This window comes from Xiphias gladius, chromosome 10 (genome assembly GCF_016859285.1).
Source record: "Xiphias gladius isolate SHS-SW01 ecotype Sanya breed wild chromosome 10, ASM1685928v1, whole genome shotgun sequence".
NCBI classification, from domain to species: domain Eukaryota; kingdom Metazoa; phylum Chordata; class Actinopteri; order Istiophoriformes; family Xiphiidae; genus Xiphias; species Xiphias gladius.
Genome location: NC_053409.1, coordinates 8,808,440 through 8,826,034, shown reverse-complemented (window position 1 = coordinate 8,826,034; position 17,595 = coordinate 8,808,440). Strand labels below are relative to the sequence as shown.

At 42.3% G+C, this 17,595-nt stretch overlaps 1 protein-coding gene across 1 annotated transcript; it reads right to left on the bottom strand.

Moving 5' to 3' along the window:
* Window positions 1–2,055: 2,055 nt before the first annotated feature.
* Window positions 2,056–16,941, bottom strand: fndc5a (fibronectin type III domain containing 5a). The gene is made up of 6 exons (XM_040137390.1): window positions 16,911–16,941; window positions 10,931–11,046; window positions 9,109–9,307; window positions 2,902–2,991; window positions 2,587–2,720; window positions 2,056–2,115 (listed from the first exon to the last, which is right to left on the bottom strand). The coding sequence occupies exons 1-6, from the start codon at window positions 16,939–16,941 to the stop codon at window positions 2,056–2,058; spliced, it is 630 nt and encodes a 209-aa protein (XP_039993324.1).
* Window positions 16,942–17,595: the final 654 nt, after the last annotated feature.

Below are 17,595 nucleotides of genomic sequence, written 5' to 3'. Positions count from 1 at the left end.
AGTAGAGTTCTACGAAAAAGCTCATTGATAGCAGGACTTTTTACAGCTGTGTAACATAAAAATCACCCACATTTTCACCAGTAGCTGTGCCCTCTTACACCACGAGTCTACATTGTCCACATTAGTCCTGGCATGTTTCACAAAATGCTGTCTAAACTGACACCACCAAACAAGAATGAATTGTAAAATGTATGTACACATTAAATGCCAACCACGTCTTCCACATTTCCCGACTTATTTCATATATGTCACCTATCTGTAATGTTTCCCTTTACTTTGCACACACACCTAAATATTATGCGAAGGGTAAAGCATATGACACAAATGTGAGATACGAGGCCTTCCATCCTATTAGCTAATTCTGAAGATCTAATTCGTTTTAAGGCAGTACGACTGAGTTTGAACCAGCCCTCAGACTCACTGTTTCCCTAACATGATACAGAGCGCAGTACCGTATGGCCACAGTTGATCCCTTATCCCCACGTGTAGCCTCTTCGACATGAAGTTCAACACGAATACTGACTTTGAATTGAGACAAAATCTTGATAGGAGCCCTTCTGTCTTGGTGACATCTGTTCAGGATGTCAAAAAGAAGTCTTAGGGTTGAAGATTGGGCCCATAAAAGTTTTTTTTTTTTTTTTTTTTTTAATTCCATGCTCGCCATCAGAAAGGCTCAGGATTAATTCCCTCATATTCGATGCTCAGTTCGTTCATCTGTCTGAACATTGCATGCTGGGAGGTTGGGTTTTGGACACAGGCTACAGAGTTTGAGTCCTTGCTTCCCAACTCCACTGAGGGCTGTTATTGCTGATATAAGGGATCTCTTTAGTCCACTTCTCCGTAGACATCCATAGAGCCCAGCCCCTTTTAAAGTCCATTAATTAGATGAATACACTGCATTATGGCATTTCCTGTTCCTCCCCAAAAAACGCTTTTAAATTCACCAGACACAAGGAAATACTAAAGGGTTCATCCAGGAAGAGGAATGTAACATTTCAGAAATCTCAAATAAATGCATTAAAAAAGTAAGAGAAGGTCATAAAAGCAAATGTGACCGAAATGTTATGGACTTCACTGTATATATGTGTTCGGATCAGAGATGCCTTTCAACATGAGTCAATGAGTTTTCGTCCTTTCTGACAAAATTGGGTGAATCAGCTCTGGTGGTAAGCCGAGTGATCCCTCTAAAGCTGCTCCGACGTCATCACAGCACATCCAAGAAATGGCTCCTAAATTGGCCAGGTGGAGTCTGGATTCCCTGAGGGGGGAAAACGAGCTCGCCACAGTGAAAACATTTCCCGCAGGACGGCAAAAAGTATCTGCCCGGGAGGTGGATCTGAATTTGAGGAAAATAAGGAAAAAAGAAAAAAAAAAAAAAAAATGATACCAGAACAACAGGACTGTTCTGGCGGCACCTTGTTAGAAATCAAACAAGTAAAACTAAATGAAATAAAATTGAATCATCTACAGTATTTACCTTCGATAAGAAAGAGTAGAAAACAGGATGTTATGAAGAAAATAAGGTGTAGAAGATCAAATTAAGGTACAGGGCGCGATTTTTGACCCAGTGGACGCATCTCTGTGCCACCCAGAAATGGGAAACGTCCAGGTTTGTGGGCGTTGATAACGCACTGAAAGACGGCGAGAAAAAAGAGGTGACAGAGGGAGGGAGAGACTGAAAAGGTCTCTGGCTCTGTTTATGGGCTTTGGTCCCTGGGCTCGGTCTCTTTGCAGTCTCTCCACCACCGAGGCCATTTGGCCCTAATCTCTGCCGCCCCATGGTAGAGTAGTCACTGAGCACGGTGCAGCCACTCAACTCACGCCGCAGTCTCTCCGCTGCCGACTCTGCTCTCAGACCAGCACTGGCCGGGTCGTGGCTGACCCCCCGGAGTCCTGTGGCTTCGCTTCAGCACCAGGCTCCGTGCCAAAGGAGTGCAGGCGCCGCCGAGGGGCCCAAAGTCCCGGCCTCATCCTGACAAACAGATGGGCTTAAAAGGTGCCTGCTTGTTTGTGAGGACACAAAGTCTTTTGGATAAAGAGAAGTCGTCCTGGCTGTCACACCTCAATGATGTTGACAGATGGCATCCTGTTGTTGTTGTTGTTGTTCTTGGGGAACTGTGGGAGGTAAGAGGAAGATGACAGGTGTGAGAAGGCTGGAGGACTCACAGGAATCATACAATAAGCGTCTTCGCCGAGCATGAGGATGCCTCTATACTTGGGTGTTTTATTGACTTTTGTAGCGAGAGTGAAAGGAATAAAGATTTGTTTTGGACCTTTGTTTTCTGCTCTGGTTGCAGGCAGGAGAGATATACGGTATGGCGCTCTGTGCATTTATCCAAAGAGAACTTATCAGGAGCAATGACTTGAGTGTGTTTGCTGGCTGTTGCTGAATGCTGCATAGTCGTGCAGGTAATGGTGCCATGTTGAAGCAGTGTTTAGCGTTAGCCTGGAGCTTTTATTCAGATGACACTGTGAGTTTACGTGAGGTGTCAGTGGAAAAAGTCTAGAAGTGGCCGGGACCATTCACCTGCCCGGCGCTGCCGTGGGGGAGGCGCCCGGGGAGAAGAGGAGGGGGGTGGGTTATACCTTACTGCGCAACAGCCCCCCCGTCGGGTGTTCAGGAGTACTGCACTCTGAGGAGTTTTTGGCTTTGTCCTTGTTGTTGTTGGGCTCGTTGTCTTTGATTATGTCATACTGGCGACAGAAGAGAGCGATTACACCTGGGAGGAGAGACAGAAGGTATGCACAATCAGCCGGCTTTGATTATCCTCCAAACACAAATGAATCCATCTGCCTTTGTAAGCCACAGCAGGATCCGCTCTTATTTAGAGTTAGATTATAAACAGCAACAATGCATGTGAAGCTGTCTGATCCCGGTTTACTGAGCAGCTTTGTCCTCACCTGCCCACATGATGAGCACCACCACGATGATGATGAGCTCCCCTGCCCTCAGCTGGGTGGTCTGGCCCACTTCCTCCATCGTCACTTCGTCTGAAGGAGTCAAGAGGCAGCATGTTTAGAAATCTGTTCCAGGAAGTGGGTTAGGATTGACCAAAGAGAGACGAGCCAGTACTCAACTTTTATCACTGAATAACACAGAGGAAATTTGCCCCAGACACAGCAACACAGCCTGATCCCAAAACCAACCAAAGTCAAATTGATTAGTCAGAGCCTAAAATTAACATGAACGTTTTCAAAGAATTTCTCTCTTGATGATGCCCACGTGGCATTACTGTCCACTGTCTCCGAAGCCCTCTTCATGACCTGAAGTCCGGACAGTTTCTCTTTGAGGTTTTGCATCTTTGCAGCCCATTACACACTGCCATCTAAGTATGGTGGTAGTGTTTCTCAGTCTGGGGGGGGGGGCAAGTCAGAGTTTGGAAGACGAGGAGCTAAGTGGCTTTGAGCAGCAGATTATACAATTTATCAGCAAAACGTTTTTTTGTCAAATCAGGGTTTTCACTGAGTCCAATCACAGATACTTTGAGCACAATGAGCTTGGAGGCAAAGAAGTCAGCATCAGTGCATTTATGCAGTGCAGGTCTCTTGTACTAAGAACTGGCAGGTTGCTCAGAGCATGATACAACAACTTAGATGACACCAACTTAAATTTTAGATGCATTGCCTTTTCTAGTTATTAGTGGTAAAATAAGTTGCAGCAACTCAGTACTATATTTTGAGTTACTGGGGGCGGACGTTGCATTTTTCTCTGTTAATGGTAGGGTCCAAAGAAAATACTAATAATGTAAGGGAGGGTCTCTTTTTTTTGTTTTTTTTGTTATGTGAAATATAAGATTCAGACCCCCCTCCCATTCCCAATCATTTCTGTTCAGTCCCTAAAGGAGTCTAAACAGCAGTCTGTGTACAGGTTATCAACATCTGGGACATTTTTATCTCTGCAAAATTTAGTAATATTCTCTTAATTGCTGTTCACTGTTTTATCTACGTGCTTATAAACCACTTCATAGTCATTTTTAATTAGATCATTAATGAATTAATCCCTGCACCTGCCACTCATGTCTCCCATGAACACATAGCCACAAGTTCTGTCTTCTGGCTTGGCTTTGATTTCTGCCAACAGCACACTCCTTCAACTTTGATGATGCATTCAATATTTGCTCTTTCAGTTTTTTGCATAGTCACACAGCCTCTTGTGTTGTTTTCCCCAGTAGTATGTGAAGTTTAATTTACGCACACTTTCTTCTGGTGTTCATCTGTTTAAGGGCTGTTTTTGCTTCTGCTACAGTATTTGTAGAGGGCAGCAGAGGGCAGGCTGGAGAGTCCTCTTGCATTGGGCTTTCTGAGTCTCATCTTGTGAGGAACAACAGCTGAGCAAGCCATGTCCACATAAACAACTTAGACCCCCCTGATTACGCTCTTCTGAGAGGACAGGATTCTTCTCTCTGTCGGTGCATGTTGTTGTAGAGCAACAGCACACCTGACAGAACTACACGGCTCAGTCATTTTATACATTTGGGGTTTTGTCGATGCACTTTCTGCTTTTTATTTTTAGACAGTTGCAGTTCAAGGTCTGTATTCTTACTCTTGAGATCTTGAGTTTCCTTGCACACTGTCTCCTGTTTTGTTTTCAGCTCTCAAACACCGAGTGATAGTGTCACTATTTCACAGCTGGCCTATTCCCTAAACGTTCTATGAATTTAGTGCTTTTACCCATTCAGATCTCAGTATATCCTTCGCACATCCATAAGGGATACTGGCACACGTCAGTTAGTCTTCTCCCGTTGCCATTAAATGGTTAAAAATAGTGATGATTTTCAAAAGACTGACTTCATAGAGGCAGCCATGGAGAGGTAGTTTGGGTGATTGCTAATAGGGAAAATTCCGTGAGCGCCTGATGGATTCAAAAGATCACAGAGAGGCGGAACATGAATAGAATAGTTAAGGCTTCATCTTGGCAATTGGGGAGTGGGATAGAGAGATGAAGCAACGAAAACAGTTAATTACAGCAGTCAGGCTTCACACCAACCTCATTAAAACTCCATCATCATCTGTGAAGCGGAATGACCATCAGGAGAGGTATCAAAGCGAGCAGTGTGGGTTTTTCTTTGTGTTTTCACATACAGCAGTCAGCCCACGGATGCATACAGGTTTCTATCGAACAGAGCGACAACATGCCCTAACTTTTTTCTTGCACTGCTGAGTGTTGTGAGAAGTCAGAGGCTTGGTCTAAAGTTCACCGCAGCGGAGAAAGCACTCCTTTCCCTTTTATTAGATGCAGCGGGTGACATTTGGAGGGTCCAGTGTGGCAGGAACCCCGCGCTCCAGTGGCTTTTAGCAACAAGCAATTCCGCTGATCGATTGGCCTCTGTTGCCCAGTATTAACTTATCAAAGCAGAACAGCTCAAGGCGCCTGACACTGTTGCCAGTCGGCCTCACCGGGGCCAGCTGGTCAGCTGTAACATCCCTGACGCTCACTGACCAATATCTAGATGAGGCTCTGTGTTCTATGAATTAATAGCTTTAAGATTCCATCCACTTCTAATGTTTCCGTACCGGAATATTTCTGTTATCGTGAATTCAGTGAGATAAAGAAAAGACATTCTGCTTTGAAAAACTTGACACTGTTTTGTCACTTTTATTTTTTGTAATTTTTGTTTTATTCGATTAAAAAAAAAAATTATATCTTAGAGTTTCTCTCACATCATGGTCTAAAACTTTCTACTCCACCATGAATAAGTTGTGGCAGGACAAACTGTTTATTAACACTTTCTTGGCCTAAAATTACTCAAATTTAAAGACTAAACTTAGGAGTAGAAATACTGATATCTGTCATTATAAAACCTACTATTTGTAACTTTATTTATTTAATATTTTATAAATATATTTATATATATAATATTTACCACACGGCAGATCCCCCTCATATATAGCTAGAGCCACACTAACTGCCTCCCCCCTGTTTCCAGTCTGTATGCTAAGCTAGGCTAACTACGTCCTGAATTAGCTCCACACTAAACGCACAGGCATAAGACTGATGTTGATTTCCCCAAAATGTTGACCTATTCCTTTAAGGTGCGAAAGCCACGTAGGATTTGTCCTTTGTCGTTCATGTGGCTACTTTTGTTTCAGTGGCCACACAGTGTAAAAGAAAATCCCGGAGTTTTGTTGGTCCATTGGGATGTAGTAGAGCTGTTTGGGGAAACAGCCCTGTTTTGACATACACATCAAACTATTACATGACAGAAGAAAAGCGAAACTATTGTTCTGTTCTAGTTTTTGGGAATTTTCCTGCGGGGCCAGAGAGAGAAGGAGGAGGCCAGTGAGCCTTGTTTGCAGTACTTTTTACTTTCAACGTTTTTGTGTCTGGTTCAAATAATTTGCCCAGGGAGAGTGTATACATACATCTGTGTGAAACCCCACAGTTTGTCTGTTTTTGACAATAGAATTTAATTGTCAGGATTTCCTTTTCTCCTGTAACGCTGCAAACCTCGTTGACTTCTTCATCATTTCCCCTCGCTGTCAGTCATTTCTGTTCCCCCCTCCTCTCTGTTTCATTGCCTCTTCCTCCTGTTTTGTGCACAAGTTCTGCTGTTTTTTTCCCCCCGTCTCTCTCTCGCTTCCTTTGATCTCCTGAAGCTTAAACCTATTGTGAAAGAGGAAATGAGAAGAAATGTGGAATAATCCGGCATTTCGTGCTCATCCTTTGCTCTCTCCACCGAGATCAGCGTGATACGGCAGAACACAAGTGCTGAGCAGTTGAGCGAGGGTGGTAAAAACCTCCCTTTTCTTCTCGGGACGTTCGCCTGTCATATTGAGACAAAAGGACTAACATCTGTACTGAGAGACTTGCTCTCCCACACTCTCTACTTGCTGAATGTATTTGCAATAAAAGACAAGCTCTATTTTTTCTCTTTCTGGCTGATTTTGTCCATCCTTCTTTTACACTAGCCACCCATTCCCTTTCCCACTGTTTGGGCTTGTAGTTCCTTCCATGAAAGGGAAAATTAGAAATAATAATAGTTCAGCATAATAATATGAACACCTCACTTTACACTCTTTATGGTTTTTCTGCTGATGGGCAATTTGCAGGATAAGCAAATGTCTAAAACAGTGAACAACTGAAAATGATTCTACCTGTGTATTACCCATTATTTGTCAACCTAGGTAGAACAAAATATGCAAAAGCGTATAAAATAAAGCATGAAGTATCAAGACCCCACATCTCCTGTTGGATTTAAACAAATCACTGTTTTGCTCTTGTGGGACATGAACTAACACTGATTTTGAAGCTCCCAATCCCAAATCCCAACCATACTGATTTTACACTGAATTACAAACTGACTGACTTGACGTGATAAAAACAACTGTTCATCTGTCATCAGAGGGTTTCATTGTTTCAACGTAGCTCATTTGCGCTGCTCGAGGAGCAGCGGGTGAGAAATTGTTGTTGCTGAGTACAAGTGAAGGATGATGAATCACAGAACTGCTCTGTGTGGAGATTTGCTTTGCGAAATGTGTGCATGGAGGGAAACGTGTGGATGTGCGGGGAAATCTTTTTTGCTTTGCAGCAAACAAGGATTTTCACTCTGTGTGTGTGTGTGTGTGTGTGTGTGTGTGTGTGTGTGTGTGTGTGTGTGTGTGTGTGTCTGTGCAGAGCCTGCCAATAAGTGTAAATCTTACATTTTTGGGGAATGGATGAGTGAACTGAAGAGGGGCGCTGCTTCCTCTAACAGCCTTCCACATAAGCCAAGCAAACAAAAATTCATAGAGGCATCAACTGCGCTCGACTCAGCAACCTCATTTAAAAATTGGAAGGTCTCACTCTAGGACGCAGGGATTACCTCAACATTTTAAAGGCGTACTTTGACATTTTGCAGAAACTTTCGCTTTCTTGCTGAGAGTTAGATGAGACGATCAATACCACTCTCATGTACGCGACACTATAAAGCTATGGCCAAGAGTTGGCGAATTTAGCTTAGCCCAAAGACTGTGAACAGGGAGAAACAGCTAGCCTGTCTAAAGGTCACACAATCTGCATACCAGCACCTCTAAAGTCACTCATTGACTAGTTATAGCTCATCTGTAGAAATATGACGTGTAAAAACATCAATTTTCTGTTTTAGGTACTGAACTATTTCTTGTCACGGCCAGGAAAGTTGGGCACACGAGTTTTACACTGTGTTTTTTTTTTTTTTGTAGGGATTAAACAAACCATATACAGCTTGTTAATTACTGAGTTTTAGAGGTGCTAGGTGTAAGTTATATGGCTGCTGGCAATAGCATCATGTTTAGTGTATAGACATGGTAGTAGAGAGGCAGTAGTGCAGTATCAATCTTCTCTAGCTCTCGGCAAGAAGGTGAATGTCGAACTTTTTCTTTAAGAAGTGTGTATAATTTTCTTGTCGTCATTATTCTTCATAAAAATTTAATTACCGCTCTCAGTAAAACTATATCTGTGTCTCTGTTTGCTTCAGTGTGCGTTTGTAGCTATGAGGCCCTTCCTGTGCTAATTAGGCCTCGGCAGTGGAGAGTCTATGTCTTCAGTGCTCTGCAATGATTGTATTTATGTTCTACATGTCTCTGCTGGCCCACTAGCCAACATACCAGAAGTTCAGACTCCTACTGGCTCCACACCCTGGGACACATTGGAGTATAGTGGCAGCTGACATGAGACATGAGCATAGACGGCACTGGGCTTCAGCCAAATCCACATCGATTAGCCACCCCTCGCAGCGCTGACTATCTCCTCTCTGCGTGTGATAAATGCCTCTCCTTATTTTGGTTTGCCGTGCGGTTGCGCTGGGTGCCTGCAGGGTGAGGCCTGAAGAGGCACATTAATACACAATGACGTATACACCCCCCGTGGCTGTTTTATTCACGCTTTGTGGTCAGTGGAGGCCAGCTTCAGGGGCACTCTGTTGTGAAATTTCATTTCACGCTTTGTGTGTCTATTGATTTTTATTGGTCTTTAGACAAAATCAGTCAAGATATTGTCAAAAGGCCAAGTCCCCTCTGCATTCACTGTCTTGAAAAGGACAGAAACAGAGTGAGGAAATGTGCAGTTTTTTTCCCCTACAAGTTTGGATAGATATGACTGAGCAAGTGTTCACATATGAGTATGCACGTTTTGTCTTCGTGACACTCTACCTTTACTCTTAGAGGCCTGAGTCTCGGCCTCCTTCGGTGTTCGGAAGCGCAGCGGTTCGCTCAGCGGGCTCGTCCCAGACATGCTGATGGACTGGACATGCACGATGTAGTCTGTCTCTTCCTCCAAGTCCCATAATGCACAGGAGCGTGTGGTGGTGTTGACTTCCTGGATGAATCGCAGCATGCGCACGTCTTTCTTCTGTTGGAGCATGACACGGGAGAGATCGGTGAGCATGGTTTACAGCTGGAGGACAGACGTTGTGTCCTCAGTCGCATGAGATCCAACAGTAGTGTACACTGACAGTCTAAAGGGGCAGGTGTGAAAATGAAAAAGGGGCACCACCTACTGTGTAGAGGGTTATGGTTAGGCTTTAAAATCACACAAGAGTTGCTAGTTAGCTCACTAGATGGGCACTTGGGCTGCTCAAGAGGCCATCTGGTGTGACATTACAGTAAAATGATGTTTGAAATTGTCCCTTTAGGACACAGAGAAGGCCTGGTGAAGAAAAGTTTCACTTAACAAGAGTATTTTTACACTGAGAGCAATGCTTATGTGCAGGTCAGACTGGTACATAAACACCTCACTAGTTCAGTATTATGGGAAATATCCCTATTCGCTCTGTGGCAAACAGTTAAATGAGAAGATTGATATCACTCTCGTGTCTGTATGCTAAATATGAAGCCGGAGGCAGGCATCAGTTGGTGTATCGTAGCATAAAGACTGAAAGCAGGGGGAAATGTTAGCCTGGCTCTGTTTAACGCTTTTCTTTCCTTTTCTTTTTTAACAAATTAAATAAACCAGACACAACGTGTTAATCCCTGAGCTTCAGAGGTGCTGGTGGGGACTATGTCTTACCCTGGGAAAGAGCCAGGCTATCTGTTTTCCCCGCTTTTGGTCCATTGGCTAAGCTAAGCTAGCTGTCTCATGGCCTTAGCTTCATATTTAGAGGACAGACACAAGTGCAGTATTGATCTTCTCATGTGACTTATGGCAGGAAAGCGAGAAAGCGTTATTCCCAGAAATGTCAAACTATTGACAAATGTCATGTACCACTGTGAAAATACAAATAAAATACCATGTAAATAATGCAACAGGTACAATAATGGAAGAGGAAGAAAAAAAAATATTATTAAAATGTACAAAACAATATTTACAGTGTAGGCAGGTGTATATTTTTGCTTTTACTTAAGTTGATTCTTTCGGAAATAAAATAATATTGAATGTTGTATTTGTAACATCACAAACTTTTCAACATTTCAATTTCCTCTGCACACACCTCGCTACCTTTGCAATCAGCTGGCACACACGGACCCTGTAGCTGTCCTCCTCATTCATGTCGCTCCCAACTCCCATGAATGAGTGTCTGTCTGTGTGTTTGTGGCAGCTTGTCCCACATAAACTAATGCGATTAAAGTGTTGGTGTGCACCGAGTAGTGCATGTGAGTTTGTATGTTTGAGTGTGTGTGTATGTGTGTGTGTGTGTGTGTGTGTCTGTGTGTGCGCGTGATGGCAGCACACACACACAGACACACATACAGTATCGCGTGCAGTAGCTGTCATAGTCTGCTGTTGTCAGAGAGCAAACAAGCAGTCTGACAAGGGTCCTGTGATAATACCCATAATGCATACTGACTCAGAGCAACAGAACGACACAGTAACGAGAACTGGACATGGCAGGAAACAACCACTGATGAACCAACTCTTAATTTAATTAGTGTGTGTGTTTCAGTAGCTTCCACTTGTGTAAGCAAGTGTATCCAACCCGGCGGTCCATTTACATATATATCCGGTGTGTGCCTGTACAGTATGTGTGTTACTCACCTGCTGTGTGATGGCAAAGCCAATGACGGAGTCTCCCTCGGGGATGTCCCATGTCACCACAGCAGAGTTTGCTTTTAGCGCTTTGATGGTCACATTGACAGGAGGCGACAAGCTATCTGCAAACAGAGAGAGAGAGAGAAACAAAAGTCCTCTTTTACCCTCCGAGGTAGGAAGCAAATGAGAAGTTCAGCTCCATTATAGTTCCACCAGATGCAGAAACGGCCAGCAGGATGGCAGGAAGCCAAATCCAGTGGTGTGAATAAATGGCTCAGCGGAATCCATTATGTAGGGTGGAATTGATGACAGAGCTAAGAAACACAAAACAACTCCTCAGAGTTTTACAGCAGTGCTGCCTCAGGCACACACTACAGTGTGTAAGATATGGAAGGATCAATGCAATCTATGAGACAGAATCAATCGTATCATTCGTGATATCAAAACTGAGACTTGAAAGGTGGAAATTAAGCTCTGGTGCTGTCATTGGTACAAATAATACAGTAAAACTACAACATTCAGTGGGCAGTTGGTCAAGTAATGCAAACACATTATACAGGAAAAAAATAAATACGAATAAAAAAACCTATTAGAACATAACAAAATCTTTCATCAAGACAGTGTGAGAAATCCAGAGACAGAACATTATGGTACAGAGGAGCTCTCAGACATTCAAATTTACCAGCTTTTTAAAACTTCGAGCCTTTTAATTCTTTTATTTTCACGAGTTGTGAGACTGGTTTTTACCGCCTGGTGGTGTCCGAAGCTAGAAAGTAATATGGCTTTATCATTTGCTCTCTATCTCTCTGGCTCATTTGAGCTGAAACTGGTGAGGCTGGTTCATAGCTACAGTATATTCTCATGAAATCCTACTGTGGACTCTGTCCTGGTGACTGAGTGGCTTAAATATTTTTGAAAGATTTTGGGAAGCAGAATTATCAGAATGAAATACAAGTACAATTAAATGAAAACAGAAATATGCATTGATGACTTTGGATGCATTTAACATCAGAATAAATTAAAATATCCCAAACTCTATGTACAACAAATGTGTGTGTGTGTGTGTGTTTTCAGCTAGGTGTCATGCTTCATGTTCTAAATAAACCTCCAGTTTAATTAGGATCACACGCTACAAGATTTGAGAATAATGATTTGGTTTCATTATATAATTAAGTGTGAGATTGTGTGTATGTCCGTGTCCACGTGTACTCTGGCAGCCTCGGCTGCTTCCGAATAGGACTCTCTTTAATTACTTTATGAGTTGCTCCAGTCTTCACAACACATACACACACACACACACACCCCCCCCAAATGGCTGCAGTCTTATATAAGCGTGTGTGCAGATCAGATGATCAAAGTGCCTGAAGCATCCGTTTGCTTCATATTACTGGGAAATGGATTTTTCTCTCACACTGTTTACACAATCACTTTCATTTTCTTTTCTCATATAAGTCATTTGAAGTGTAAACTGTGTCAGCCATAATGGCATAATGGACAAAATGCTCAGCCTCTGACTTCATTGCCTTGCAGTACAGGTGTAACAATATATTGTAGCTTGATATACAGTGCATTCAGAAAGTATTCAGACCCCTTCGCTTTTTTCACATTTTATGTTGCAGCCTTATGCTAAAATTGTTTAATTCATTTTTTCCCTCATCAATCTACACTCAATACCCCATAATGACAAACTGAAAACAGAATTTTAAAAAAAAAGACGCAACTCTATTAAAAAGGAAAAACTGAAATATCACATTGAAATAAGCATTCAGCCCCAAGACAACGCAGAAGTGGCTTAGGGACAACTCTGTGAATGTCCTTGAGTGGCCCAGCCAGTGCCCTGACTTGAAACCAATCAAACATCCCTGGAGAGACCTGAAAATGGCTGTCCACCGACGGTCCCCATCCAACCTGACAGAGCTTGAGAGGATCTGCAGAGAGGAATGGCAGAAAATCCAGGTTTGCTCTTGGGAACCTTCAATGCAGCAGAAATTTTTTGTAACCTTCCCCCGATCTGCAACTCCACACAATACTGTTCCCTCGACCTCATGGCTTGGTTTTTCCTCTGATATGCATGGTCTGCTGTGAGACCGTATATAGACAGGCGTGTGCCTTTCCAAATCATGTCCAGTCAATTGAATTAACCGCACGTGGACTCCAGTCAAGGTGCAGAAACATCTCAAAGATGACCAAGAGAAACGGGAGGCACCTGAGCCAAATTTCAAGTGTCATAGAAAAGGGTCTGAATACTTATATCAATGTGTTTTTTCAGTTTTTCCTTTTTAATACATATATAAAAATTCCTAAAATTCTTTTTTGGCATTGTCATGATGGGGTATTGAGAGTAGATTGATTTAATTTGAGCATAAGCTTGCCACATAACAAAATGTGAAAAAAATGAAGGCGTCTGAATACTTTCTGAATGCACTGTTAGGTGTGACACAAAAATATGACTATTTACAGAAATGGATCATAATTTTATGTAAATCTACTCAGTCATGGCTCCCAAAGTGCGCTCTGTGTTTTCATTTAGATGCACTCAATGCCTGAGGGGCTAATTCAGTTTTATTAACACTGTGAACTTTTTGATGTCTGAACTGCTGCCAGAAAATGTTGACACGCAGATTCTCTAAAAGAAAGGCCAGAAAATAATCAGTCAATTAATTAAAATCAGTTGATATGAGTATAGTGTATTTAAACTAACGTATCTCAAGTGTGTAAAACCAAGTTTAGACATTTGCTCTTTATCTTAATGTCTAATTCAGGACATTTTTTTACTATTCGTTTTATTATATTTATATTCATACTTTTTTATATTTTATTTTTTCAAATTTACTTCTCTATGCCTTTTAATCTCAGCGGTATGTTAAACTCATTTATGAAAGCTGCTAATGGGGGGTTACATTTTAAAATGCTGCCATTCAAATTTGTTACCTAGTGCACTATTAACTTCCTGCCATTATATTTGAGTTTCTGAATTTTAGCTATGAAATGTATGCTCCACTATGTAGAATGCATTTCCAAAAATGTCAAACTACAGTATTCCTTTAGGTGTTTATCGTGTCAGGAAGAGAGAGTGACTGAGACAGGGAGTGGTTTTTTCTTTAAATTTCTGCCCAGATCACAGTTTGCTTTCAATCATATTATTTTCAAATATTGTGACTGTGTTGAACCATAAAGCCTGTGTCCTGTATCATACTGAACCGCGAGAGGACTGTATTGTTACACCTTTACAGACAGCGATTCCTATGAATCCCTGTGGCCTCCTGCTGATTGACGGATTTTTGTAATGTGAAGCAGAACTGAGAGAGATGAATAAGAATGAGAAGTGGTCACTCTTAGTGATGCTACTCAGCTGTCTTTGACGGGATAGAAACGTAATTCAGCCAACTGACTGCAGTCAGTGAGTTATCGAATAGGTTAACGCTCACTTGCCCTTCGACGGCAACAAATCACGCAGCTGGTAATTACGGGATGATGGGCTGCCGTAGCTCTTCTATACACACTGACATACCGTCCGTTCAGAGCCAGCACGGCACATCCAGAGCAGGCCTCTGTGTCACACGTTTCCACCCCGCCTGCTGCTGATGTTTTGATGAATGCCCTGACTAACTGCAGATGGCAGGATGGAGACCTGCTGCATCTCTTCCTCAGGGGCGGACTCTGATGTTTGAAGCGGCTTCGCCTTTGTTTACTGTCTGCCGTTTGTTTGCCTGAGGGACGGGCATCTTGGGTGGAGGGGGCTGACGGGGGACCGAAGTAATCACAAATCCAACTCATTGTCTCTCTGTTAGTCACCTTGCACTCTTTTTCTTTCTCTAATGTGCTAATTTTGCTCTCAAAGCACACAATAACAGCTAATGTTTAATTAATTTCTGTGACTCTGCTTTGTTTACACAAGCTAAAAATTGCAAATGTCTATCTAGTCTAAAAAGAGAGTATTGGATATTAAAGGAGTACTCCAGTGATTTCCTATATTAACATCTACTTATTTAAACAATTTACAATTACACCCAAACCTAGGGTTATACACATGAAGTCACAACAGAAAATTGTGAGCCCCTTTAATAGTAGTTTAGCTTTTGAATTGACAGAACATAGTCTCACTCCCAACTCGTCACATAGAGACGCGAGGGGTCTGATGCCAAGGGGTCCTGACCGACCCAGTTTTTAACGCACTGGATACCACTTTAGCTGTGTTTTTCACCATCCTTCTGGGTAGTCCACTAGATTTCCAATGTTCTCTACTGCGCTTACAGTTGACGCATGAGTGAGGCCGACCACAGCTCACTGTCTGCTGATGTATGTGTGGCGAGACCACATCAGGGTTTTGAAGGCACTGTAAACTTTTTCTGTGGTAAACCACACCCCAATCTTTCCCTAACCTTAACCAAGTGCTGTGAGAACCTAAACATTGCCATACAAAAAGTGTGATGATGCTGTCGCGTACACTGCGCAGTGAAAAATGACACTAAAGGAGTAACCAAGTGCGTTATAAAGTGATGCCAAGGGGATCTGACCAAGTGTCCGTGTGTGACTGGCTTGGAGTGCGAACATGTAGATTCATAACAATAAGACATCTGCGATCTTAAAATGCTGTGGTTGGTCCCTTTGCTTTCACTCTACAGACGAACCACACTAGGGCCTGAAGTCTCGACCTGGTTGTTAAGTCTGCATAGGTTTGATCGAAACCTCATACACCAGCCAAAAAGAACGAAACCAAATGGGAAAACGCAGCAAAGTGTCTTTGAACGGCCGCAAACATGCTAGTTGTGAAAACATCCTTAGTCCCTGGTATGGGTTGAGCTCAAAATACACAGCATCCTACACTTCCCATAATTCAGCTCGATAGCGTCTCTTTGTTACACCCTCCCAGCCTGGCAAATGCCCATGTCTTTAAGCTCCATGCTTCTAGTTTTTAAGACTGAGTTTCAGTTTATATTTTTCCAAGCACAGGTTGAGGTAGCCCCGATTACATCACTATGACATCATCCAGGTTACTGTTTTCATAGGCTGAATCAAACCCGTCATGTGAGTAAACCAATCTATCTACTATCTGTAAAGGCAGTGGACTGCCTCTTTAAAGTGTATGAAATGAAAACGCAAGCTGATTTTGACCTTTGTTGACTAAATGAATGGAATAGAAAATGTTATCTTCCAGAAGTGATAGCAGAATCAGTCTGGTGTTTCTCTAACCCTCTTCCTTAATAAGTGCCCGACAACAGACAACTGATCTATAAAGCTCTACTTGTGAAGCTTGGTATCTCACTTTTCGTGTCTTTTAAATTTTGCACAGAGCTCGTTAGCTTTTAATACATTCTTTATATTTCTGATCTTGGTGAGGCTACTTTCTCTTTACTCTTTAAAATGGAGCAGCCAACACTAAACCCCTTTGAAATGGGAAATTTCTGTTCCTGCTGAAAGATCTTAAAATCGTGATATCTCACATTTTCTTTGATATTTGTAACTTATTTGTAGAGTGGAGCAGTTTTTTCTCCTTCGTTCCTTTTATACCGTTCTGACTTCCTGTTGAATTTTGTAAACGACCAATTGTGTTTTTAAGTTTCCCCTGGAAAACAGACCTTCATCTGTCTGATACTCCAAGATTAAATAAGAGAAAATGAAAAAAGGATAAGGTATTACATATATATTGCAGGAGACTGCTAAAGGATGTGGAGTCGAGTTTTGTTAAAAAAAAAAGCAGTTATTTCTCATTAGTTTTCTGAAAAACAAAGTTAAATCAGCTTATTGAGTGTCCTCACGTCCCACAGCTTCCAGTCACTTTACATCTGTCTTTGTCCATCTCCTCTCCCCCGTATTACACGTAAGGACAACAAGAGCCGATGTGGGCCATGACCATGGGCCTTAAATATCCACATGACGTGAGAGTCAGCTCTAATGAAACACCGGACTGATGTCTTCATAAAATCTCTCACATCGCTGTGACACACAGTCCGCCTGAACCTGAGTGACGCGGGTGACTTTGAGCCATGACGGATGTCCTTGGCGGGCGTGCGCATGGCCGTACCCACCATCGAGGTCACCGAGTTCCGGACCTGGGTATTTTTTCCGAGCTGTATATAATATGAGTTTTTCAAATGATTGCTTGAAAATAAATCTACTTTGGTGCTGTAAAGCTATTGTATAATGCCAAAGTAAGCAACTTTCTCATCTGACCACCAGCGTTACTGCTTGTGTGTGGATGGGGCGACTGATCTCATCATTACTACAAAATCTTTACCCCACGCGGTGGGCACAGGTGGAACAATGATGCAATACTCCTTCCTGTCAGTTTTGAGACCTCACCTTTACCTGTTTCTTTGAACTGATAAATGTAATGCAAATTCAGTCAATGTCCAACAATGTTTTTATGTAATGTACTGTAATTTGCAAAACTTGCTGTTTACTTATGTTTCATTTAAACAACATTCTAGCATCTTCAAGATGTAGCAAAGCCAGCTGCCAAGAATGTCACTGCCATATGCCTGCAGTACCTTTCAGGTAGCACAGCTGCAGAAATGATGTGCAGATTTTAGTGATGACTCTGCTCCGTGAGTAGGAACACTTCAAAGGAATACTTTGCTGTTAGTGTGCTCAGAATGACTTATATGCTATCCTTTCATTCCTCTCCCCACAAACTTCTCTACTCTTTGCTCTTCTTTACTATTGAACTC

Excerpts from the sequence above, each read along its gene's own strand:
- fndc5a (XM_040137390.1), bottom strand. The coding sequence starts at position 16,941 with ATGCGCACGCCCGCCAAGGACATCCGTCATG. Across the intron at positions 11,047-16,910 it reads CGCCAAGGACATCCGTCATG|ATAGCTTGTCGCCTCCTGTC; the intron begins GCTCAAAGTCAC and ends CTCTGTTTGCAG. Across the intron at positions 2,116-2,586 it reads GGGGGCTGTTGCGCAGTAAG|TTCCCCAAGAACAACAACAA; the intron begins GTATAACCCACC and ends TACCTCCCACAG.